Raw genomic sequence first — 26,732 nt, forward strand, 5'->3', positions numbered from 1 at the left:
GCCTACTTACCCTAAAAAGGTTTCACCTAAGTCGGATGTGTAGTTTACAAGATCACTCGTGGAAAAGATTTTCCCAGGAAGAAAAATAATAATAATAATAATAAGAATAATAATAATAAGAAACAGAGTAAAAACAATATGTTCCCCAACTTCGTTTGGGGAACATAATTAGACGATTATGATGTAAACATGCTCGATAGTGATATAACCGATAAAGAAATATATCAAGCAGTGATGTCATTAAAGCCAAATAAATCTCCCGGTGAAGATGGGATTTTATCAACCTTTTATCAGATATACTGGGATGTAATTAAAAATGAATTTTCAAAAGTTCTAAAACACATATTTCATAGGGCCACACTTTGTGACTCACAAACAAAAGGAGTAATTTCATTAATACATAAAGGGAATGAAAGAGAAGATATAAAAAACTGGAGACCATTAACAATGCTTAACAATGATTATAAAATTATTGCTAAAATACTCGCCGAGAGATTAAAAAAAGTACTACCAAAATTAATTCATCCAGACCAAAAAGGATTTGTTAAAGGCAGAAACATAAGTGATGCAAATAGACTGATTCAAGATATTATTGATTATGCTGATAATGAAGATTTAGAAGGAGCAATTATATTTCTAGATCAACAAAAAGCGTTCGATAGAATTGAATGGGGCTGGATAGCAGCAACATTAAAAAGATTTAACTTTGGTGAAAAATATTGCGATTGGATAAAAATGCTACTTATTAAATCAAAAACATGCATTAAAACTAATGGATTTGCAAGACAAGGTTGCCCTATAGCTCCATTACTTTATGTTCTTCAAATAGAGCCTATGGCCTGCGCAATTAGGCAAAATCCGCAGATAAAGGGCATTTTAATTCCTTATGAAGAACAACACATAGAATGTAAAATAAATATGTTCGCAGACGATACTCAGCTATTTAATAAGGACGAAGAATCTATAATAAATTCCTTCAATGTGTTAGAAATATATGAAAAAGCCTCAGGGGCAAAAATCAATTTCTCAAAAACAAAGGGCCTGTTTATTGGCAAATCAAAAGGTAAAACACCAAAATTTAAAAAGATACAGTGGATAAAAACTAATATAAAAACTTTGGGGGTATATCATGGATATGGTATTGATACTAATGCAATTTGGTTGGAAAAAATAGAAAAAATAATGAACAGCTTGCATGTCTGGAAAACTAGGAACCTTACATTCAAAGGGAAAACCTTGATAATAAAAAATTTAATAATTCCAGTTATTGGCTATGAAATCGAAATGAGGGGAATACCGGATAAATATGCAAAACAATTAAACGATATTGTCTGGTCTTTTATTTGGGATAATAAATTGAATAAAATTGACAGAAATGTGTGCTGCTTAAGCAAGAATGAAGGAGGGATGAATATGACAAATATCTTTAATTTTATAAAAAGTAAACAAATAAAAACAATTTATAAAATCATGCATTCAAAGTTAGAAACATGGAATGCTATTGGTAAATACTGGTTACGGAGTAAAGATATGCATTCAAGTCAGGAATATTTCTTATGCACTTGTTCAGATTTATCTCCAATTTTCTTAAATAAAATGTCTATTTTTTATAAAAAAGCACTCATCGCATATAGCGAATTTCAGTCAAAATTTGAGCCAGAGAATCGAGAGGAAATACTTAACTTATCACTTTTTGGTAATAAACTTATACAATTCCAAGGGAAAAACCTATATGTGGAATCATTTATTAAAAGTGGTTTATTGAAAATTAAAGACATTTGGAATGATGTGGAAAATTGTTTTAAATATAATGACACCATTTTTAATGAATTATTAGACAAAAGATGTTGGATATTTGAATATAGTAAAATAAAATCAGCCATTCCTAAACAGTTTTATCCAATATTGAAAAATAACAACTCAGTATTTAATAGCGAAATAAAACTCTCTTATAAACTGAATAATAATTTACTCATAAAAAGAGATAGTAATAAAGTGGTAACCTTTGAAGATATCAAGTTAAAGAACATAGAAAAAATATTGAACAAGACAATAATTCCAAAATGTCAAGAAAAATGGGAAAATATTTATCAAAATAACATACAGTGGGACCTAGTTTGGGACAGTATTTCAAAATTGAAAGTTAAAAATAAAATTCAAGAATTCCAATGGAAATGCGTGCATAATATATTGTATACTGAAGATAAATTATGTAAAATCGGACTATCCAATATGGTTTCTGCAACTTGTGTAAAAATCATAAAGAAAATCAACAACACCTCTTTTTCCATTGCGCAAAAGTGAAAACAACACTCAAGTTACTAGAAGATATAATTGAAAATGTACTACAACTAAATGGAACTTTACAAATTGACCAACAAACAATAATATTAGGATACTTGAAGGAACCGAAAACCCAAAGAACCGTTATCAACATTTTAATATGTATTTATAAATGGGTCATATGGAAAACAAGAAATAAAATTAAATATGATAATTTAAAAATAACTGACTACAGTATTAAAAATGCATTCAAAAATGAAATGAAATCGAATTTTTTACTATTACAATCACAGGATTTGACAAAATTCAAAGAGAAAATAAATCATATGTTTCAAAATTCCTTGGGATTCTAATACCATGCAGTTATAGGGTTATTGGCATTATCTGCTGCCGTGATAAATTATACATACATGTATTCACATTCATTAATTAACTATATGGGCTTGGCACACTAGGTTTTTGTTTTTTTTTTCTCTCGGTATTATCTGCTGCCGTGATAAACTATATATACATGTATTCACACATAGAAGTCCACTATACGGCACACTATTTTTTTTTATTTATTTATTCCTTTTTGCTATGTTATTTTTCATGTAACTGGAAACATTATGTTTAAAATATGTTCAAAATGAATAAATTAATAGATCATCAAATGAAAATGTAATGCCAGATTCAAACTATGTATGTGAGGAAAAATATTCATGTCTTTGTAAAATTCATTCATTCTGATGTATTATTATAATCTAATTTTATTATCACAAAACTCTACATATTGATCTTGTTTATAGGTTGTAAAACACAAAAAGACCCGTATTTGAGGGTGACCTGGCCCTAAATACTAGTTACAGTGAGATTGATATAGACTTCTTTCTTTTTTTTTTCCACACAATCTCCACTGCAACAAGGGTCATATTTCTATTGGTGTTAAATGCATACCTTGTTATTATATATAAAAATGGTGCTAATTTGCTTTGAGATATTTATGTATATGTATGAAAATGAAGCGTCAATAATCATATATTAGTATAATGGTGTTAAACGTATACTTTGTTATCATATGTAAAAATGGTGCTAATTTGCTTTGAGATATGTATGAAAATGAAGCGTCAATAATTTTATATTAGCATAATGTGAAAAAATTCTGTTCAAATTTTGGAGATATATTACATAATACTATATCGATCCAGGGAGCTCCTGGCACCCCTAGTGAGGTATTATCAGAGGGCTTCTGCGGAAGTTTAACCTCACTGTTATATTGTATGTTATTGAATAAATAATTGGAAGAAAAAAAATGATTAAAGGTGTAACATATGTTTTGGGTCACCCTGTATATGTTAAAACCTTACTGGTAGTCCAAGGCAACATAAAAGCTATGTTTGTTTCCAACATTCATAACCGAAAATATGTTAATGGTAAAAAAAACTTATTTATTTAAGTGAAAAAAAATTTAATCCACAAAAACATTTACAAAAGAATTTAATTGGGAGACATACCAAAATCAATAGAAAAAACATGACTAGAAACGATTACAAAACAGTGGTCTCTCAGCGACAATATTGTTATAACACACCGGTGTGACAATGCGGTAAAATCAGTATTAATATATACATAAAGAGTTTAATGATAAACAACAAAGCTTTATGATAAACTTGATGACTAACTTTTCAATCATAAACTTCCTTCACTTATGCAGCAATATATACAAGATAGATTAAAGGTCAATACGTACTGGTTCCTACTGATTAAGCAGGTAACGACAATGTCTTCGTTTGTAAGGCTCATTATATTAATTCTACAAAGGGTAATCTAACTTATACTCATACATCTCTTCCTAAGGAAGAAAGTTTTTAAAATCACGTCGGTTTTGAATATTTTTTACATCCAAAAACCAAAATGAATTTAAACTACTACATATATACATGTACATGTATATACTGGATTCCGAAACTTAATAAAAATCCTTACAAACAACAAAGATATATAGCGGGTTCCAATAAATGTTCAACCAACCCTCTTTATTTACTCCTCACTTATAGATATTAACCCAGTGAAGGAGAAACTTCAAGAGTACTGTACAACAATATATTCAAGAAGTGGTGTAAATCAGATGTGGATATCTCAAAATTCTAAGGAACTTTTGGATAATTTGAAATCACCAGATTTTACCAAGATCCAACGGCTTAAAAACTTACGTACGACTTTTCAACTTTATAAACAACCATTCCCCACGATGAAGTGAAATCCAAGCTTTTTGATATCATTGACAACCGCTTTTAAATAAAAATGGAACTCGTAATTTACTTACACTGTCATCGGTCATTTGCAAAATTATGTTGTTAAAAAACAGTCTGACCGGTCGGCAGGGGATGCTCATACCAACATACCACCTGATCCCACCTCTGATGATTTGGAGGTCCGTGTTTGCTCTGCTCCTATTTTGTATTGTTTAATGGACTTTTGATCTTGAATATTCTATCTCCATATGTTTCACTGAATTGTCGAAGGATTTTTTCGTTATTTTCTGATCATGACAAGGGTCACTCTGCAAATAAGACTGGTTAGCAGGGGATGCTCTCTCCTCTATGGCACCTGTTCCAACCTCTGATATTTTAGAGGTCTGTGTTTGTTCTGCCCTTGATTTGAATTGTGCAATTGACTTTTAGCTTGAATACTGTTCGTTATCTTCATTCATTTCATGCGCTAGTATTTTATAGGAAGTTTTGAAATCTTAGCTTGCAAAAAAGTATAATGCAGTCGAATGTGTGGAGATAACGATTAGTATTCCAGCTCAAAATTCAATTACAAGATAGAAGGGAAGCAAAGCATCAGAGGAGGGATCAGCTGCAATGATTTTTTAGGTTTATGAAATAAAATAAAGAAATCTCACTTAATGCCACTAGTTAGACCTTTAACAATACTACATACACTGTAGATAGTTATCACAGTTTATCAATTATTTCTTTTTCCAGTTAACCATTCAGATACTGTTGTGTCCCTTATGATTTACTTTAGTATTTTTGTGAGGATGGCATCTCTAGAGGAAATAGTTGATACAAAAGATACGGAGATTTCACTATATATGAAGAAGATTCTGTATAATTGTTAATATCAGAAAGAATATATTACAACTGCCAGTATTTGGCGATATATATTCTTATGAATTGTAGTATCTTCTTCCCCAGACGGAAACTTCACATAAGCTTAGCAAATTTCCATCATGATCTGTCATCATTCTATCCCCAGTAATCTTTATTGTTACAAATCGGCCGACAAGGCAGGAGGCACACTGGATTTTATACCACTGACCAAGTTCTGCAGTCTCGCTAAACAGACCACAGGTCTTCATCTCCTCCCAAATAGTCAGGTTTCCTATCCGGACTTCAACGTCATGAAAAAACTCCGCTTAAAACAAAGATAAAAAGTGTATTCATATTATTGTTATAATTACTGTTTCTGATTGCTCGTGTAATTAACAATTTCAGATAGAAATACTATTGTTGTATATTTTACCTAAACAATGTCATGTACAATATATCTGATAGTTTCGTAAAAAAAAGAATTGACTTATTGGAATCAGGACTTGCTCCCAAGACAAATCACCCCACATTATTTAAAGTTGTCCTGAATAGGTGGCGAGTTCTCTAGGGAGCGAGTTGTCCAGAATTCGTCTGATTGACGATGAAAAATATAATTATGCAAAAAATATTCTACAAAACATTTAAGAAGTTTAATTCTCACAAATATGAAAGGTTTATTTCGCTCATGGGCTTCAGGCTTTTCCATTTTTTTAACAAATAGTTTAATTTGGTATTTTTCTATATATTACAGTTGTATATCATTTCAAAAACTCGAATTAAGATTTACCATCCTTATCTCCTCTTGTTAGTTTATTTTCTCATGGATTTTGGTATTTTGCTATATATATCTGTTCAAAAACTTGATTAAAGATTTACCACTCGTATCTCCTCTTGTTAGAAGAAGTAGGTGATCAATGTAGAACAGGTTCTGTAGGTCAATTGTTAGGTGGGGATTGCGTTCATAACCATCAGAGTGAGCACAGTGCTCTGGCCCACTGACCGTGACGATTCCTATACCATCAACAGCGTTAAATGCATCTGAATCCGATCTCCATACAGAAGACAAATTGGCTGGTTTTCTTAAAGCTACATTTCTATATTGCTCTAGATTGAAAGAAAAAATGAACTTCAAATTACTTGAATAATTTTAACGCTTAATATTAATAGGAAACAAAGGAATACAAATATTTATATGAACCTTTTGGTAAGCAAAACAGTTTTCCGGAGGAAAGGTAAACACTTTGAATGGTCTCTTCACAAACATTAACCTGAAAAAAGTAGGTGTTTATTAAGAATAAGTAAACCCCGAAAAAATCCTCTTTAAAAACATAATCAGAAATAAATGGTGTTGCATATTAAAACAAAAAAAAAAAAAAAAAAAAGAAAAGAAAAAGATCAGCAGTGGCCGATCTCAAACAAGAGGCCCATGGGCCTTAAATATCACCTGAGCATCATGCATCATGCAACAACTTTCAAATGATTGAATTTGGTTCATGTTCATGTTTTAAACTAGATGCTATGGCATTCACAATTTTGAAAGAGGCACCATTGCTAATCATAACTATACACTTAACAATTTTTTAGTTTGTTTACTTAATGTCCATAAGCAGGGTAGGGGAACAAAAAATGCGTTTCAACTAATCAGTAATATTCAGCAATAATCAGAATTGCCCCTACCACACTCAAACACTAGAACCAGGGGCCTAGAATTTCACAATTCTGGAAGAAGAGTCCTTGCACATCATAACTATATAGGTTGTTTATCTGCTTATTACCCAGGAGTAGAGGAAAAGATTTACATAGATGTATTTTCTCTATACAATCATTATAGAGCCATAACCCCTGACCCTGGGGCCATGAAATTCACAATTTTGGTAGAAGCATTCTTGCTCATCATAACTATGTACTTAGTCAGTTTATTTGTTACCCAGGAACAGAGAAGAAGATTTCCAAAGAATTAATGCATTTTCACTATATAATCAATATAGTCCCGCCCTGGCACTAGAACTCCTGACCCTGGGGCCATAAAATTCACAATTTTGAAAGAGGCACTCTTGCTCATCATAACTATTAACTTAGTTGGTTTATTCAATCCCCAGAAGCAGAGAAGAAGATTTTTAAAGAATTAATGTATTTTCACTATATAATCAATAGAGCCCCGCCTTAACACCAGAACCCCTGACCCTGGGACCATAAAATTCACAATTTTGAAAGAGGCACTCTTGCTCATCATAACTATGTACTTAGTTAATTTATTTAATACCGAAGAGCAGACAAGAAGATTTTCATTCAAAGATTTAATACATTTTCACTATTTACATGTAATCATAGAGCCCCTCCCTAACACCAGAACCCCTCACCCTGGGGCCATAAAATTCAAAATTTTGGTAAAGGCACTCTTGCTCACCATAACTATATACATAATTAGTTTATTCAATACTTAGGAACAGAGAAGAAGATTTCCAAAGAAATAATGCATTTTCACTATATAATCATTATAGAGCACCACCCTAAGACCAGAACCACTGACCCTGGGACCATAAAATTCACAATTTTGGTAGAGGCATTCTTGCTCATCATAACTATGTACTTAATTAGTTTATTTAATACTTAGGAACAGAGAGAAGATTTTCAAAGAATTAATGCATTTTCACTATGTAATCAATAGAGCCCCGCCCTATTATCAGAACTCCTGACCCCTGGGGCCATAAAATTCACAATTTTGGTAGAGACACTCTTGCTCATCACAACTATGTACTTAGTCAGTTTATTTGATACCCAGGAGCAGAGAAGAAGATTTTCAAAGCATTTTCACTATATAATCAATATAGTCCCACCCTAGCACTAGAACCCTGACCCTGGGGCCATAAATTTCACAATTATTTTAGAGGACTCAATGCTTATTACAATCATACCAACAGATTGTCTGCTTGATGTCCAAGAGTAAAGAGGAAGATTTTTAAAGATTGCACTAATTTTAGTGGTTTTTGCCCCACCCCTAGGCCCCAGGGGGGCAGAGACCATGAAATTCACAATTTTTGTTCCCCTTCACCCACAGATGCTATATGCCAAAATTGGTTGAAATTGATTCAGCGGTTTCAGAGAAGAAGCTGAACATGTTTAAATGTTTACGCACGACGCATGAGGACGGACGAAAGCAGATAGAATTATCAAGAAATAAACTCCACTAACTTTCAGAGTTATCAAAGAGAAAAAAAATTAAAAATGGAAATATTAGTCTATTAATTAATCCCCTTTTAACACGACATTGTTAATACAAGTATACATTACTGTTAAAAGGAGAACAACAGAAAAATATGTGCTGACTATGTATAAATTTAAGTCATTATAAAAGTGGGCGTCCTCTTTATCGCACGAAGATAAAGGAAAATATTTACATTACGTGTATTTTTCCTTATCAAATCCATTTGAAATCCACGACGTTCAAATTTCTATAACACATGCGAAACCTTGTCACCGCGCGTTAGAATACACAGTAGGTACTATATGCATTTTCTATAATCTAGGAAGACCAAAATGTACAATGTGTTGACTCAATTTAATCAAAATATATCATCCTGTTAAATTAATGTAAAATTACTACAAATGTGCGTTTAAAATTAATTTGTCACTTTTTTCCTCGCAATGTTTGTTTGCGTTATTTAACTTTGCTACGTCATCTGACGTCACAAACGGCTCTTACGTCTATTAACCACGTCAGATTTGAAGGACGCTAAATTCACATTAAAGATTAACTAAATCAGTAATTATGAAGCAGGAAAATTAGAGAATGTAAATATAAGCATTGAATTAATATTTTTAGCTGTCTTCGGTCCTATAACACACCTGGCCATGCCAACAAATTTATCATACCGCGCTAACGCGCGGTATTCAATTTGTCGGCACGACCAGGTGTGTTATAGGACCGAAGACAGCCAAAAATATTAATTCAATGCTTAATTGTGTTGACCCCTCCCCTTGAAAACAGCTTTGCAAATACATACTTTTATTTAGTTTGATTAAGTAAAAGTTGTAGATTATATGTTAATCATAAAGTCTTAAAGTGTAGTAATCTTTTAAATAATATGTACGAGTTTCTTAATTAGATACTGAGAAATTTGCATTCCGTCATTTTAATATGAAGATATAACGCAATGAATACTTTAAAATAATTTTGTATATATAAATTTCCATTGCAATAGTATAGACGTGAAAATAGCTGAAATACATGATACATCATGTAGAAAATAAATTTTAACAAAATCATAAAACATGTACGTGGACGAATATTCAAACATTACTTTATTACCTGGATTCTTTTTTGACATTCTGTCCCATTCCAAAGTTGTGTAGGTGTAATTTCTTTATTAACACTAGGTGCACTCAACAATTTACATCGAAGTTTTTCTTTGTTATACTCCACGGACAGACAGACACTGATTTGGCCACATCTGTTAAGACACATCTGGTTACCTATGGTATCTATAACGTCGATCACACCATCTTCTACGCAGAGAACAACGACAATCGAATTCATAAAAAGGACAAATGCTGTGGCAATAAATTTCATTGTTCAAAGTTTTTTTTCCGACATACATGTAAAAAAAAATAATGAATCTGAAATAATTACAGAGACAAGGAATCTTCTGCGCACCTCCAATAGTAAATGAAACAGCTGATTGAAACACTATTTATTATCTATTTAATTAATTATCATGAATGTAATAGTGTATGTTGAACGACAATTCTCCTGGGTCCATATTCAAAATGTAGCCATTAACACAGTTATTATATCGGAAAACCTATGACACGTCAATCATTGAACATCTTCAAACGCTTTGGTCTTACTTGGTGGTAGCATAAGAGTAATTCTAATTAAAATTATATGTGTGATCCGCTCCAGCTAGATTTGCTACACTTTGTAAGTTTAAAGATAAGATTAAAATGAATACAGTAAGGTAAAACAATTAAAAACACCTGATATTTGATTAAGACGTTGGATGATATCCTTAAACCCTAGAGAAAGTAACACATACCTCTTAAAACATCCCTCCTTCCGACCATCCAACTATAACGTGTTAGTCCGCCGTGTATAAAATTTGCAGCTAGCTTTTTATAATGCTTTAGGCTGATCAATCTCTTGATCTGAGCGAAAGAAATATTCTTAGGCATTTTTAAGTGCCTGGCCTGGTCGAATTTTCTCTAATCTGGCGGAGTGTAGTTACGCTTGGACCACCGTTCAAAGAACTATTATTCCTAATTGTGGAACGCATTAGCCTGATTTAGGGCATATTTGCATCTGCTTCGTAACCTTTATTTGAAATTTTTCAGCAAGAGCAATGAAAATGCATGCTTTCAGTCATTTTGAGAAAATATATTCTTTAATTCTCTTAAATGTACAATCATACATTGTAGAGAGGATGGTAGGAAAAGATACACATAGGAAAAGAATATGTATAATAAATCGTATAAAACGTCATTTAAGATTTAAATCAGTTATTTCTATCTATGATTTGTTTGACAATCACTAAAAATTTACATATTTTTTTCAATACTGAACAGTTTGTTGTTGAAAAAAAGTTGTTTGAATTTCTCTATATTTGGCCTGCATGTGAGAAAGTTTGAGATATATTCCTTTTGTGTGCATTCAAAAACATAGTGATATTCATCACCAATATTATAAAGATCATATAAAGTACAAATCCTTTGTTCTCTTGGGAGACCATTCAATCTCCCACTTTCAATAAGTAAGTTGTTTCATCTAAATTTACATAAGATTAATTTTTATCTAGGCATATGAAGAAGATATCTTTCTGGTTCAAGTATTTCTTCATAAATGTGATAATTACATGTAATACTTTTGGATGAATTAAAAAAAATTCCGGTTTTGGATATTTTAGTCAACAAGTATAGGTCCAACTTTGAAGCACTTCACTCGCATTTGGTGAATTCCTTGTGTTAATGAAAAATTCACGAATGTGACTTAAGGGGGCCGACTATAGTTTCCATTGCGCAATACTTCGCCCATCATAGTAAAATGAAGCGTAATTACTGTTTTAATGCAACTTTTTTCGCTTAATTATTAAAATTAAACAAAATTAAGAAATTATAGGTATAAAAATGTAATTACAATTTGATATAACTGATTTTTTAACCGATTTTGCAATTGATAGGTAGGTTGACGTCGTTGCATTGTGCTTTTGACGTTATGATAATCTGTAGCTCATAAAGAAAGGGGTAATAAAAATATTATTAAAGAAAAAGTAATAAACATACGATCTTGAAATTTAAAATATAGAAATTTGAGAATATCTCCAATAATTTTATTATGTTTTCACGTGAACCCATTGTGTACGTCATATTTTGTAATACTCTATGAAAATAGTAAAATTTGCTAATTTTTTTGCATTTTGAGATGCCGTCTCTGATAACAAGACGGTAGAATTTTGTGTTTCTTACATATATTGTATAATATAGTATTACTCATCAAATATTATAGTTTGAACAAAATATCTATTGTAGTATGTGTATAATTTGCTTTAAAGTGCTAAAAATTGGCATTTTCCTATATAATCCTAGAGTAAATGTGTCTGTATTTTGAGACGGTCCCTCAAAAATACCTGGACGGTAGATCTCCCCCAAACTTTGCATGTACACTGAAGTTAATGTAAGTTATATATGGCATAAAAATGAAGAGTTTCGCTATTGTAGTTTTCACACAATAAAACTATAGTCGGCCCCCTTAAACAACTACAATCAACAGATCTTTTTTTTTGAGTGCAGTCATTAGATGACTGACCTTAAATGCTAAGACAAAATGCTAGTTTTGAAAAGACAGAGACACTGTAAGAATATGTTTTGTGAATAAAAAAATTGTGATATTAATTTTATTACTAATTATTTTCTTTTTTAGTTATGGTTTTATTTTTATTGATTAAGCCGAAATTTTCCATATAAATGTAGAGGAATTGATAAAACAGTGTGTATTGATTTAATCTTAAGTGAAGGGTATAACAAAACAGATATAGACTTGGGCTTGGGCAACATAGGGTTTGTTGGATTTGATGCTGAAAATGTTGCCATATTGGCTTACGGCCTCGGGCAACATCACCTTCAGGTCCTACAAATCGTAAGTTGCCCTCATGCCCAGTCGATAACTGTATATTTTATGGATCTGTTCTTACATAATTAGCTCATAATGCAAAGAAATGTTGATTCACTCTAAAAAACGTTTTACTTGTTGTTTTTAAAATAAGATATTACATTAAGAAAAACAAGTAATTATTAGTAATCCATTTAGTCAGAATAGCAAGTAAATGACTATCATGGTTAGTAATTGTAAACATAATTAGTAATAATGATGAATTCATTTACTTATAAAATGATTTACTAAGTATCAATAGAATCATGAGAATATTACTTGAACAATAGGAATGATATTACTTATTAAATGAACTACTCATTTTTGCTAAATCATTATTACTAAATTTAGAGATAATATGCTTTCTGTTTATTAAATTTTATGAATTATCACTAAGTAAATGTAATACTGAAATTAATTAAAATCTAGAATATTATTACTTAAAAGAATACTAAGTAAATGAAATACTTATCATATTTACTAAACTCTACATTGTTTACTAGAAACACTGCAAGAATTACCTAATTATGTAAAGAATCAGCTTTGGAATTTTATAATAAAAATTCATTATAATCAATATCATATGGATATCCAAATGGCCTAAAGTACTGCTACATAATGCATACATACATAGTTATAAAAATTTACAACACTATGCATCAACAATGTGTAAAGTTATATGCATTTACTACATTATAAGGTGCAAAAAATTTAACTGAAGGAAAAAATGTACACATTACATTGTATCTTCATGACCAATGCATTGAATCCTATCTTTGGACAAGTGGTGTCAAAAAAATACAACATTATTAAGTATTTGAACACAGTTTTGTGAATATTTACTAACAAGATGTACAGTGAGTAGACTCTTTTCTCGATCTTAATTACATTACAATCACCAGCTACAGTTTTAAATCATTATAAAGAACAGCTTATAATTTTAGTCTTTTAATATCCAAGGGCTGTGTTTCATACCCATCAGTCCAATAAACATGTTCTTGACTTTTTCATTACTGGTAAGGTGACTGCATGTTAAATGTTTATTGGTTGCACTGGGTCAATAGGTAATACCTATCAGTTTAAAAACGCACTTTAGTTTCAAGGTGCAATAATTAAAAAAATATAATTTCTAACCTTTTATAAACCTTGACATATACAAGTTTAGTTTCCTCGATTTATATCTATTTGTTTACAATAATTAATCAACAGCTGCTCAATAATGGCATCTGTGATAATTTTATTGCAGCAATTTTAATTGTAATACAATTTCCTTTGATAAAGCTTTTCCTAAAATAAGAAAAAGATTTACATGTATATACCTCATAGATAAACTTTCCTGGACTAGCTTTAAAACCCTTTTAACATGGTTAAAGTCATAATGACCACTTATTCTCTTCCTTCTACAAAAAAATGTAAGGTTATAATCAGTGCAAAAGGATACCCCGTCCAAAAAAAAAACCCCACTCAATTGTGCTATATCGAGACTTTGAGCTGACTGAATTAAATGTGGCTGAAATGCACATGTAGCAGATGAACAGCATTAATTAACCGACGCACATGTATATTTAAAAATATGCTACCTACTGTTTATTAATATCTGCATCTTTTGGAAGATAAAGCAATTCAATCTCAGGCTTATTGGTCAGCAAATCCCCTCTTCAAGACATTCTCTTTCCGTCTTTCCAAACAATATGGAAGCCAAAATTATATATTTTGGCGGTCTATTACAATTAATTGATCACAAAGCCCGACATTTCAAGAATTCAATCCCGATAGTGATTAGACTACCGCATTTAAGTAATTATTTGTACTGCAACTGCTCTGAATTCTCCTTGATTCAGTATAATTTATTGTTTTAAGTAAACCAATCAAATACAATTTAAAAAATATTTTGGCAATAGTTATTTGTAAAGTATATAGTGGTTTAATGTAAGCAAGGACCATGTAATGTGATTACTTATACACACAAATTTAAGTAAATATAAATTACTAAGTAAAACTTTTTTAGAGTGTAAGTAAAACAATTCTTTGAAATACAACAATCAAGTAAAACATTTGATTTTAGTAATTGACATATATTTCAGTAATTGATTTAAAATTTTAAGTAAATGCTTAGTAATTATCTTTTACTTATCTTTGTTATTTCAAGTAAAAAATAACTACTAAGTTATTACTTTCTTAAGAGTGTATAATTGTTAATCTTGAAAGAACCATATGCCTGTGATTAATTTATAATAAACTTTGTTTTAAAGTCATTGTACAAAAAGAAAAACAAGAAAGTTATTGACTCGTTGAGAAGGAAACAAATGTCATTATATCTAAGACTTCATAAAATATTGAAAACATTTTTTCTACGCTGTAAAAAATATTTGAAGCCTCGATAAGCAACAGTAACGATTATCTCTTTTAATCTTGTTTCGTCTTTGATTTTTTTAAAAATAAAAACAAAGGTCTATGTACCTTCATTGATTACTTGAGTATCTTGTGCAGCTTCATTTTGTTCATCAGTACAGATGCACCTTAAACGCATTGACATACGGCTTAGGGGAAAATATAAGAAGTTGAAAAATTATAAATCAATGCTAAGAATATGAAGTGAAAGAGTGATTCTCGCCATATTTTGCTTAGTAACGCTTTACACTGTACACATATTTAAAATAAAAACGAGTTCCGCGTTTGAACTTCATATCCAAAACTGAATACTGCATATCCTGGTTACTTGAATTGTCCTGAGTCAATAGTGGCATTTTTTATTGAAAGAATTTGTCTCTAGAAATATTAAAATCATAAATAGTGTAACTTTTACGTATCCTTTCTTTTTTTATACCTCATTTATCGTCAGTATGTAAATTTAAGGTCACTTTAAAAGCTCACCTCAATAAAGTTTTAGAAGCTTATGTAATACTGTCGGCATCGGTGTCTCGGATTTCTTTGATTATATTTTTTAATTCCAAAACGATTATTTACTTAATAGTTAAACTTAATTGTTTTATCCATAAAACCAATATAGTTCCAAAGAAATGGCCATGTTAAGTCACTGTCCGTAAAAGACATTTTAAACAATTGAATTTAGTGAATTGAATTGTGTAAATCAGAGAATCCTGATCAAATATGTGGTTTTCCCACCAGCTTTTAGATCTGCAAAAATGTTCAGGAAATTTTAAATCAACATTATTTCACATTTTTCCAAAAGATTACACCTTTTAACCACGTTCGTATATATGTACATGTATTTATTTTCAAAAAATTAAACTACATCAAATAATACAATTTTCCTATTTGTAGATGATGATCCATATTTAGAGCCCCATTTGTCAACGATTTAGATCACCTGTTTCATTATGGAGATAGGGGATGCACCTCATGCTCATCAGGAACAAATAAACCAGATTTGCCGAACACTTCTGAGTATCAGCATTTCGTTAGTTTTATGGTCGATACAACGACCTTGTCAGTGAGTATATATATTTATCATTGAGTCCAATGCTGACTGACGTTTTTCAAACCAATTGTTAATCCATTAATATTTACACACTGAATTGAAGACAGATTTTCCCGTTATTTCCCGGTCATGATAAGAGGCACTCGACAGGTGTGACCGGTCGGCAAGGGATACTCACTCCTCTATCGTACCTTGTCTCATCTCTAATGTTTTAGACGCCTGTGATTGTTCTGGTCCTATGTTGTATTGTACTGCTTTATTTTAAATAGGTCTAATAGGACTTTATGGAATAATTTGATTGTGTTTTACTTGTATGATTAAATATCATATCATGGTTTTAGTTTATTATAATTATTAGAACTAGAATTACTTATAGTTTAGCTTCAACTGTATGCAAATGATGTCTGTATATAAAATCATTTGAATTCCAAAATTGAACTGACAAAAAGCCATGCTTAAAAAACGAAATCTTCGTCGGTATCAATTCACAAAAAACAAACAAACAAACAAACAAATATTTCACGATTTTGGTATACACGTTCATTTATCGGTGTTAAATGTGAGAATTTTTTAAGGACAGAGTCTGATCATTTCAGACTACAATGGTGCATTGTGACGCTTTAGAAAGCCAAATTAATGTTTGAGTGAGAAAAAATGAAAGAGGATTGATTGAATATTTACTATGTAGCTTTGTCTGGAAAAAAAATGAAAGTAAGGAATCCATATGGAAAAATTGAAAAATGTAAGGAAAAAAACTTAAAACTGACATACAATTTTGAAGAGTTTGCAGAATAATTTTTTTCTATAACTTTACAATACAATTGAAACAATGAACAAAGATAACGTTGTTACGTGCTTTGTCTGCCAATATACTGTTTGTGTAATCTGCCTAAATTTTTTTCACCTGTGAGGTATTTAAGACAGAAGATGAGATTGTTTTTATATTGGATATTAATGTAATTACCGGACCCTACTTCATTGTCCTTGTTTTTTGCTCTGTTCGCAAAGAACGAGTGCACTTATGGGCCCCGGTAAAATGTGAAAAAATAAACATTCAACTTAAGCAAAAATTTTCATCCCAATTATTAATTGATCTCTAAACCGTAAGATTCTACAAATTTTACCGCTGAAATTCACGAATATACAAAGAACAAAACCGCAGAATATGACAGGGGTCAGCCGACATTTGTGATTTTCTATAGTAAATCGAAAACGGACATTCATTTTAAAGCTTTTGTTTACTATGAGCCTAACTTTGTACAAACTTGTGCGAATTACAAAAGACGCATAATACATTTATAAAACTTGTGTGAAAGTAGGAAAATTTGTACCCGATTAGGCTGGTAGTTAAAATATTGAAAATGTACAAAAAGTACAATGTTTTTCCTATAGCAAATGAGAGGTATTTACCTGTATGACCCATGTTGAACCCACTTGTGGAATAAATTATTTAAAATACTGATAGTCACGTGGGTTCTACCCAGGTAAACATTCCTCAAAGGTGCTCACTGTAAAACATCGGCAGGTTCTTTATCATTTACTCAAAGTCTTGCCGCTTAGAAATATTTGTATGTATTTATATTTAAGATTACGGTAGGGTAAAGAGAGTTTAGCGCCATTCATAAAAGTGTCAGACATTTTTAACATTTATGCAAGACAATGAAACAGGTATTGAAAGCCACATAAACACTCCTTTTAGATTTCAAATTCAATGAAACTCTTATTGTGTATATTTTGTCAAATGCAAGAGTACCAATTTCTTAGTTTGAGTATAATGGCTACAGGCAACTACACAACTTCTTTCATTTTTTAAAACAGATATAGCACAAAAAAGTTACATTCCACAAACGCGCCTGACTATGATCCACCATCAGATTGTTAAAGTGTCGATTTAAATATCTATTCGCCTTGATTTACATAAACGAAACTAAAATAAGGTTTGGTAAGACTTTTCCGGATTTTTAGGGTGTCCATGGACATTTAAAATATTCAATTGTTTCATATCCATGCTGATTTAGGTGTTGCTTATCGTGCTTTTTAATTAGAAATATCCACTAGTATCACTGTTTCCAAAAGAGAACGATTTGGTAACATATTCTAATGTAAAATGGCACAAAAAAGGGCCCATTAAGCATTGCTTAAGTGCACTTTTCCTTTGTATAGTTTTTCTTATTAAAAACAAATCAATCACAGTTTGTAATCATCACCCTGTTTAGATTGTAGGAACTCCCATAGATGTCAATTGCGTTCTTTTATAAGTAGGCCTATTTGCGTTTCTATATGAAGAAAAACTTATTTATAAAATCCTATTTGGATATTTTACTAGAAAAAAAAAACGTTGTAAGTAATGTAGAAAGAAACGTTCTGATAAATGTAATGACTTCAACTTTTTCTTCTGTAGGCTCTTTTTATTTATGTAGCGAATGCGACCGTATGAACCAATGTTCCGTGTCGCAGTAGATGCTGGCACAGAAAAGATTTCTCACTGATCAATGAAGTGCAGATTGTATGACAAAATTTGCAGCTCTCCACCAGCAAGTGGTGGCGTCTCCATATGAGTGTAAAATTCTCGAGGGGGGCTTTGAATAGCAATCATGCAAACAAACTTTATTTATGTAGCAAAAAACATTTATCATCCGCATCAGTGGATTGTTTCCCAGTTGTTTTACGTATATATGTACAGATAATCTCTAAAACAAGCTATAGCTATTGACTTAGAAGATAGTGAAACAAGGAACAGTCACGTTGAAAATCAAATCATAAATTCTATGGTCGATGTTATGAACTTGTCAAAAAATACAATCTATCGTTAAGTCTAATGCTGATTGGCGTTTTAATTTATTAGACTGTGATGAAGTTGACTTTTGTTTAGTTAATATTATGTTTGATTTTGTGTTTTCCTTGTGAGTTTTGGTGGTTATGCGTTTCCGTACTTTTGAGGGTGTGTATATAAGCTAAATTTAGAAAACTGGTTGGTCAGAAGGAAACGACGCGTGGCAGTGAAAGAGGCTTGTGCCACGCCACGTCTACAGTTTTGGTCACCATGGACGTTCTTATAATTGGTGAATTCTAGAAATAAGTCTGGAACCGGTAGCCAGGGAACGGTGAATTTCTGTGTGTGGTCATTTCTGTTTTCACCAGCCGTGCATAGGGTATAGAGTATACGAGGGGCTAAGGGCTTAGGACGGCAGATGTAGAGTGGTCAGTTTGTGTGTAGGACCGGATCATACGGAAGGGCGGCGGCGGTACTGATTATCGCATGTACGTGTAGTACGTCCTCACAGACTTATGGGAACACCATAGCGTCCGTCTAACGGAGGGATAGAGGACTGTTGAGACGTTTTAAGAGGGAGACCAGTGAGTCCGGCGGTCTAGACGATCAGTGAACGTGGTGTCGACCAAGCGGTGTATGGAGGCCCAGTGGTGCCGATATTTGTGTTGAATTAGGAACGGTTTTCAGACAAACTCCCAATCTGGTTTATAAATAAAATAATTCTAAAGTTATATTACAGTGAACTGTATTGAAAGTATAAATTCTTTTTTGAACTTTTTAAAAACAACTAAGTTAATTATTGTTTAATACAAGAGTTACTGTTTTCATTAAACAAGTTTTGTTTTGATATTTATTTCTGACAAGCAGCTTTAAGTTCATTGTTTGTAGGCGTGTCAGTTCATTCTTTGTAAAGTTATATATTTTTTTCTTTCTCTGTGTGAGTGTTTGCGAGTGTGGTGTATGCAAGGTTTTTGTGTTTGTTTGTTTTTTATTTGTTTATTCATTTTTTTGATCTGTAAAATAAATTGATTTTTGTTTACTTGATTCTACAGTGTTTCGTTTTCTTCCGGACTAACACAAAATCCAAAGGAACTCATTACATAGACTTTTATTGGCATGGAACTATCTTCGTTTGCGTGATCATTACATGTAATGGTCACAAGGCGGTTTTGATTGGTCTAAAAGGGTTGCTCACCACTCCATGATATATGACTCTTGTGTTTTTAAGAGATCCGTGTTTTCCCTATAGCTCCAGTTTGTTTATTGTTCATATGAACTTTTGCGGTTGATCACTGGTTGTTATCTCCGTATTTCATGACGTCTCCATTTGAGTGAAAAATTCAATCGGTAATTAAAAATGAAAAAACTTGTTCTGTTTTTAACAGATTATGCGAAATTGATATGCAATGAATTTATAACTGTTGAAAAAAGGGCAACAAACAACTTATGTTTGTGTGCCTTTACATGGATATATGCATTGATTCATTGTTTGAAAAGAAATTCAATTAATACTGAAAGAACAGGAAAAACCAGATTTAATAATATCAGTGTGACTGTGCATTTTTAAAAACGGTTCCTAAATGGAAAATAGATTCAATATGCTTTTAGTAAGCATGCAAAAACAATTGAACATAAACAAAGCTATGGAACGCCGTCACTGCCTTATAGCAGAACACTACTATTGCATTGTGTCAACCTTCCATTACATTATGTCAACTCTTTATGACATTAACCCACACTACTGTTGCATTGTGTCAACCTTCCATTACATTATGTCAACTCTTTATGACATTAATCCACTCTACTATTGCATTGTGTCAACCTTCCATTACATTATGTCAACTCTTTATGACATTAACCCACACTATTATTGCATCGTGTTAACTTTCCTCTACATTATGTCAACTCTTTATGACATTTACACATACTACAATTATATTTCGTCAACTTGCATTTCGTTATGTTTACTTTTCATGAGATCTTAGTTTTTATTAACTGATGTGAAAAGCTCATGCCATACTGTGCGCACTCTTCAACATTATGTCGATTCACTATTACGTTATGCGAACACGGGTATCCTCGGTCTTTATATGAGCATAACGTATTTTCCGCGTTCCGCAAGCACTAAAAATGGCGGGAGAAAAACTGTCGTAGAAGAGATTAATTAAAGTCACGTCGAAATTCAGTGGTGTTTACTTTAATCTCATAATTAAATAAATCAAATATTATGAGTCGTGCAGCAATAATTTTTTTTCTTTTTATTTTGATTCTTTTTTTTTAATAAAAGTCTTAAACTTTGAAGGACATTGCATTAGTTTCACAATAAGCTTAGCTGAATTAAGTTGAAAACTTTTTTTCTATAAAACTATTAAGCCTGAGAGCTTCTCCGCTTTCCGCCCTTGGTCTCCAACCATATACCGTCCCCCTTGTTTCAAGATTCCCATATCTGCCACTGATATGTGCCCATGCATGCTTACTAAGGCATATTCAATTGATTTAGATGAGCGACTGGTAGATTTTTGTAATAGAATTCTGGCCCTGGAATGATTAAAAAAAATTACTAACTCCAGTGACGTACAATCTTTTTTTTGAAAGAGGAGGTCAGCCAGAAAAAAAATCATTAACCCGAAAAAACTTGACAAGCCAAGAAAAAAAAAGTCCAAGCCCGAAAATGCTGTTTCGGGGAGAGGGGTCCAACTTCGATCAGTCCTATTTTTTTCCAGATATATTACAATACCTTTAGTGGATTATACTTCAACAAAAAGTGGGGGTGGGGGCTGTACCGTTTCAATGAACATTACACTTTCTATAGTAAAGTTATGTCTGGGAAAAGAGAGGGGGGATGATATTATGTGCCTGTAACTTGTCCTAATCATTCAGGACCCCCCCCCCCCCCACCTTCTTACTCATTAAATCACGGTCGTCAACATTCATTATATATTAGATATACAGCTTTTAGATAATGTAAATGTTTTTTAACATCAGGTAATGAACTTTTGGAATCAACACCATAAAGAGTTAACACAATATAAAGATATTTTTAAATCACATAAGAAAGAGTTGACATAACGTAATTATATATCCACATCACGGAATGGAGTTTTGACATAATGTAATGAAGTATTGATATAATATAAAGATATGTTCACATTATGTTATACACTTTTTACACCACATAATAAAGCACTGACATAAAGGTAAGATGTGTTCACCTCATATCATGATGCCCTCGCCGTAAAATAAAGATAAATCCATATCACGTAATAATGCTTTGATATAATAGAAATATACATTCTCAAAAAGGAATGGGCTTTTGACTTCGTGTAATGATAAGTTTAATTATAAAACACAATTTACTTGACGTAATGCAGTTTTGACCTCATATTTTAAAGAAATGAAATGATGTAAAGAAAAATTCATTTCATGCAAGAAAGTTTTAACACAATGGAAACACATTATCACTTCATATAATGAATTTTTTACTTCAAGTTATGAAGTGCTGACATAATGAAAGGATGTATTTACTTCATGTAATGCAGCATTGACATGATGTTAAGATATATTTACATCATCTCATAAAAAATGGACATAACGTAAAGATGTGTTCACATCATGTAATGATAAATTGACATAATAAATGCATAGTTGTATGCTATAAGGCAGTGATGGCGTTCCATACAAAGCCGATGAAATCGTTTCTATTAGAAGTTTGCACTGTATAAAGTAAGAAGAGATAAAATCTAATTTCTCATTCTTGTACCATTTCAACATTGTTGAAAGAATTTCTAAACAAAGGATTGCTCATCCTCGGTTTGTTTTGAATGTAGATCATTGTCAGATAATGCAGTATTATTTTTTATGTACAATACACCGGAATAAAAGGGATGTTGACGAAGGTCTCTTAAAACAAAATTCGGTTTGTTTAAGGTACAATATGTGACACAAATACAGGTTAATCTTTTCTATGTTTAAATTTAAAACCAGGGTTAAGGATTCAAATTTATCACAAAGCATTTAGAAAATATATAAAGTACGAATATAATAAACTTTGTCACTAAAAATTTCATAAAGAATAAATTAAAAAAACCCGCAGAGTTGAGTCCTAAGAATGAAATTTGTCAACAGCAAATAAATGAGCTTGTATCTCCAATTTCTTTTTGTTATTGAAAAACAAAAATGAATTTTATTATTTATTTATTAACAATACGTAATAAATAACAATTTCATTTTATTTTCTTCAATAGTGAATGGAATTCAAATACATCTCGTTAAATGATGATGTTAGAATTACAAAATGAGTCTGAAATTCACTCAAAAGTATTTTTCAATAACTTCATTATGCTTTAAAGCAAAGGATCATAAACAATATGAATATATACGGGAATACCCACTTTATAGGTATTTCCTATAATATAAATATAGAAGCATTATGAATGATCAGGGATCCAATTTATGACATATTCTCACAGACGCTTAAATGCCCCTTAAAACTGAGAAATGAGAATTATGAGACTTAAATAACAGTCATCATTTCCATCGGATAACAATTGCGTTGTTCTTCCAATAGGACATGTAATCGGCAAGATTATAAAACAAATTTATTTTATATTTAATACTTAAAAAATATATATATATAAAGAATGATGTATTTTTTTTTCGATATTTTACGAACCGTTTAAGCAGAATTTGTAGCGATATTCAATTTTTGCATTATTAGCGAGGGTTTTAAGATTGATAAAATTGAATATATCTAAAATCTAATTTTGCGTTGGTTGTTACATGTATAACTATCTCTCTTGACATTATAAAATCGCTTAAAATTACTTTTTGCTAAAATAATTTTAAATACTATTTTTGGGGGGATAAATCGCAAAATTTGGGTTTGGAAGACTAAGCTTTTGGCTTAATATTAAGAAATTATGAAAAAAGCCTTGTCACAAGATTAAATTTAACAAAACGTCAAAACCCAAGGACGCGTTGTTAATTTAATTTAATTTTTGTTTGTTTGTTTGTTTGTTTGTTTTTGTTTTTGTTTTTTTTTGTTTAACGTCCTTTTGAGAATTTTCTGCTCACATACTAGATTTAGTGAAAGACCTAAAACTTAGATAAACATAAGCCAAATATAAAAAAAAATTATATTTGGCTGTGTATTCTATTTAACGCCTTTCGCGGAAAGCATCTTTCGCTAAATCAATGTCTTGTCCACAGATACAAAATACAAGTTGCTGTCCTTTAAAAAAGGACTGCAATACGTCGACCATATGCATGTTTCTTCTAACTGAAATTCAATTAAGGAAATTTCTAAGTGTAGGGAATATTCATGTAGGTTTGTTCACTTATTCTATAAAAATCTGCCTACTTATAACTGATTGTAGTCTCAAAGCACAATTGTGAAATTTTATCTCCGATTAGGGACCTTTAGTTTTGTCAGTTAAAAAAAATCGGGTTATTTTGACACGTGTAACTCATACTGGCTAGGACTTGAGACCTGTTCTGGATTTATACGGAAGAAATTTATCATGGGGAAAAATAGAGATGTGATGATTCAGGAGTAGCACAGTTCTGTATTACGCAGATTTTTTTTTGTCGGTGCCCCCCCCCCCCCCTCCCCCCCACACACACATTAACAAGCCGTTGCTACAGACCTTTATCAAACGATATTTAGATTGCCGAAATTAAGCTATCTCTGTGCGTTGAGTGACGTTTTTCATTCATGTATCTAAATACTGTAACTTCTTAAAATGCTTGTACCATAGAATCAATGTTTAGAATAAAAGTATATGTAAAAAAACAATATGTTCCCAAACTCCGTTTGGGGAACATAAAGAGAGAAAATCGGATCTGCCAATGCATATGTAAATGCGAAATGCAGATTTAAAAGCGCGATTTGCCAATGAATGGCATATTCTAATTCGAATAGGGCGAATTATTCTACGGGCAAGTTACCTAAGGTGCGAACTTTCTAGCATTCTCGCGCATGCGTAGCCTGTCGTTTGCCCAGGGCATCCTGTCTAGCCTCGCTTATATATTTACTGCGTGGACCTCAGGGTAGGTTTACAAAATGCATTAATTTAACAATTACAACAGTTACAAGTGTTGAGAGTATTACAGAGATGAGTTCACGAACCTGTAACCGTAATGAAACGATATTTAAACAATATGAATTAAAGGTCTTTAAAAAATTGTTAGGAGATTACTTACTTTTTCCAACACCCAGCACTTCTGCTGCAGCAGTGACGTCAAACATGACGTACACTTTCATCCGATAGAAGTCAAAACCGGTCCGGGAAAAATACGGATTTTTTTTTATTTTACTCAAGTAATAAACCCAAACCCAAAAGATTTGAAATAAAAAGCAAATTAATTTATTCATTATCAATTTTGTCTGGGATATGCATTATTACAGAAAAAGAAAATTGTGAAAGGTTTTTTTTTTATAAGGGAAAGGGGGGGGGGGGATAAACAGAGTAGAACTTAATTAACATAAGTCTAACAAATTCTTTTGAAATTGATGTACATTTAAATTACTATTGAGATATATTATTGAAATTGCAATTTTACTTGAGTATACCAAGGGCAAATTAGTGAATACTGTTTCATATGATTCTCATATGATCACTGTGTCATATGATTCTCATATGATCACTGTCAAAATATTCATATGATTTTTACTTGAGTATAACAAGGGAAAATTAGTGAATATGGTTTCATATGATTCTCATATGATCAGTTTCATATGATTCTCATATGACCACTCCAAAATATACATATGATTCTCATATGTAGGACATTTCATATGAGAATCATATGTATTTTACTTCATATGATTAACATATGTATGATCATATGATTCTCATATAATTTGCCACATATGATTCTCATATGATTGTATACACATATGATTCTCATATGATCCACATATGATCCACATATGAAAGGCAATGCATATGTGGATCATATGTGGCTAAATTGCCTATGTACATGTACACGTATCTAATATTGATCAAACAGATATTTCTTTGAATCATAGTAAAAGTTCGTGGACAAAAATTCAGCATACATTACAAGGAGTTTTGAAGAGACATCAAATGATAAATATCGGTATGTTTTTTAAGAAAGGTTACCAAAATTTTAATCATATATATTTTTTCTTCAAAATTTGATTTAGAAATGTTCTAATTTATCATAAAAATTAATATTAGTTCAACAGAAGTCTTTTTAAATACTTGAAATGTTTATGCAATGCAGAGAATATGTAAATTAAACTCAAAACTCCATCATTCAGGCGAAAATTAAAATATACAAGCAGTTATTTATCCAAAGGTTATTAAACTCTCCCACCGGAAAAGCGGTTAAAGAGGTTCATCTTATCTTTAAATTCAGCAATATTTTGGAATTCGTATCTGCGGTAGGTGTTTGGTATCTAAAGATGTACTGTAAGTGGTCTCATAATCGGATGAAAGATAGAAACGTTCTGAATGACATAAATTGTTTCTAAATAACCCCAATTTATGAATGACATATAACTTATTTAAACCTTCTCAAATTTATGATCAGTTATTGGTTTAGAAAATGAATTTAGGAAGGCTAGTAAATATATTTTCACATTGATAACATTAATTTCAATATTAACAATAAGACTTCGAAGTATAGGATAGAATAAAGCCCAAGAAAAAGTCTTATCTTTTACTGGAAAATAATGAAGTTCAATGTCATAATTTTAAGATCGAATTAAAATAACTCAAAAACCTAACAAGCAAACAGAAATGGCTACCTCTTTTATGGACCCAAGTACACGGTTCTCATATCTGAAAAAAAAAACCAAAGGAAACCCAAAATTATAATACACTGTAATTTTTCTTAGTTTTGTCTATAAAATCATAGAAAAAAGTCTTTTTAAGTATATGTTACGAATATATATATATATATATATATATATATATATATATATATATATATATATATATATATATATATATATATATATATATATATATATATAATTATCTTAATCTT

At 31.3% G+C, this 26,732-nt stretch overlaps 1 protein-coding gene across 1 annotated transcript; it reads right to left on the reverse strand.

The window, feature by feature from the left end:
• Nucleotides 1-5,437: 5,437 nt before the first annotated feature.
• On the reverse strand, nucleotides 5,438-24,978 carry LOC134261194 (uncharacterized). Its single transcript, XM_062743640.1, has 3 exons — nucleotides 24,918-24,978; nucleotides 6,237-6,464; nucleotides 5,438-5,685 (listed from the first exon to the last, which is right to left on the reverse strand). Exons 1-3 carry the CDS (start codon nucleotides 24,976-24,978, stop codon nucleotides 5,438-5,440), a joined length of 537 nt encoding a protein of 178 aa, XP_062599624.1.
• Between the last annotated feature and the right edge of the window lie 1,754 nt (nucleotides 24,979-26,732).

Source organism: Saccostrea cucullata, unplaced genomic scaffold (genome assembly GCF_032062105.1).
Source record: "Saccostrea cucullata isolate Sc308-1 unplaced genomic scaffold, CSIRO_AGI_Scuc_v1 ctg3483, whole genome shotgun sequence".
Taxonomy (NCBI): Eukaryota; Metazoa; Mollusca; class Bivalvia; order Ostreida; family Ostreidae; genus Saccostrea; species Saccostrea cuccullata.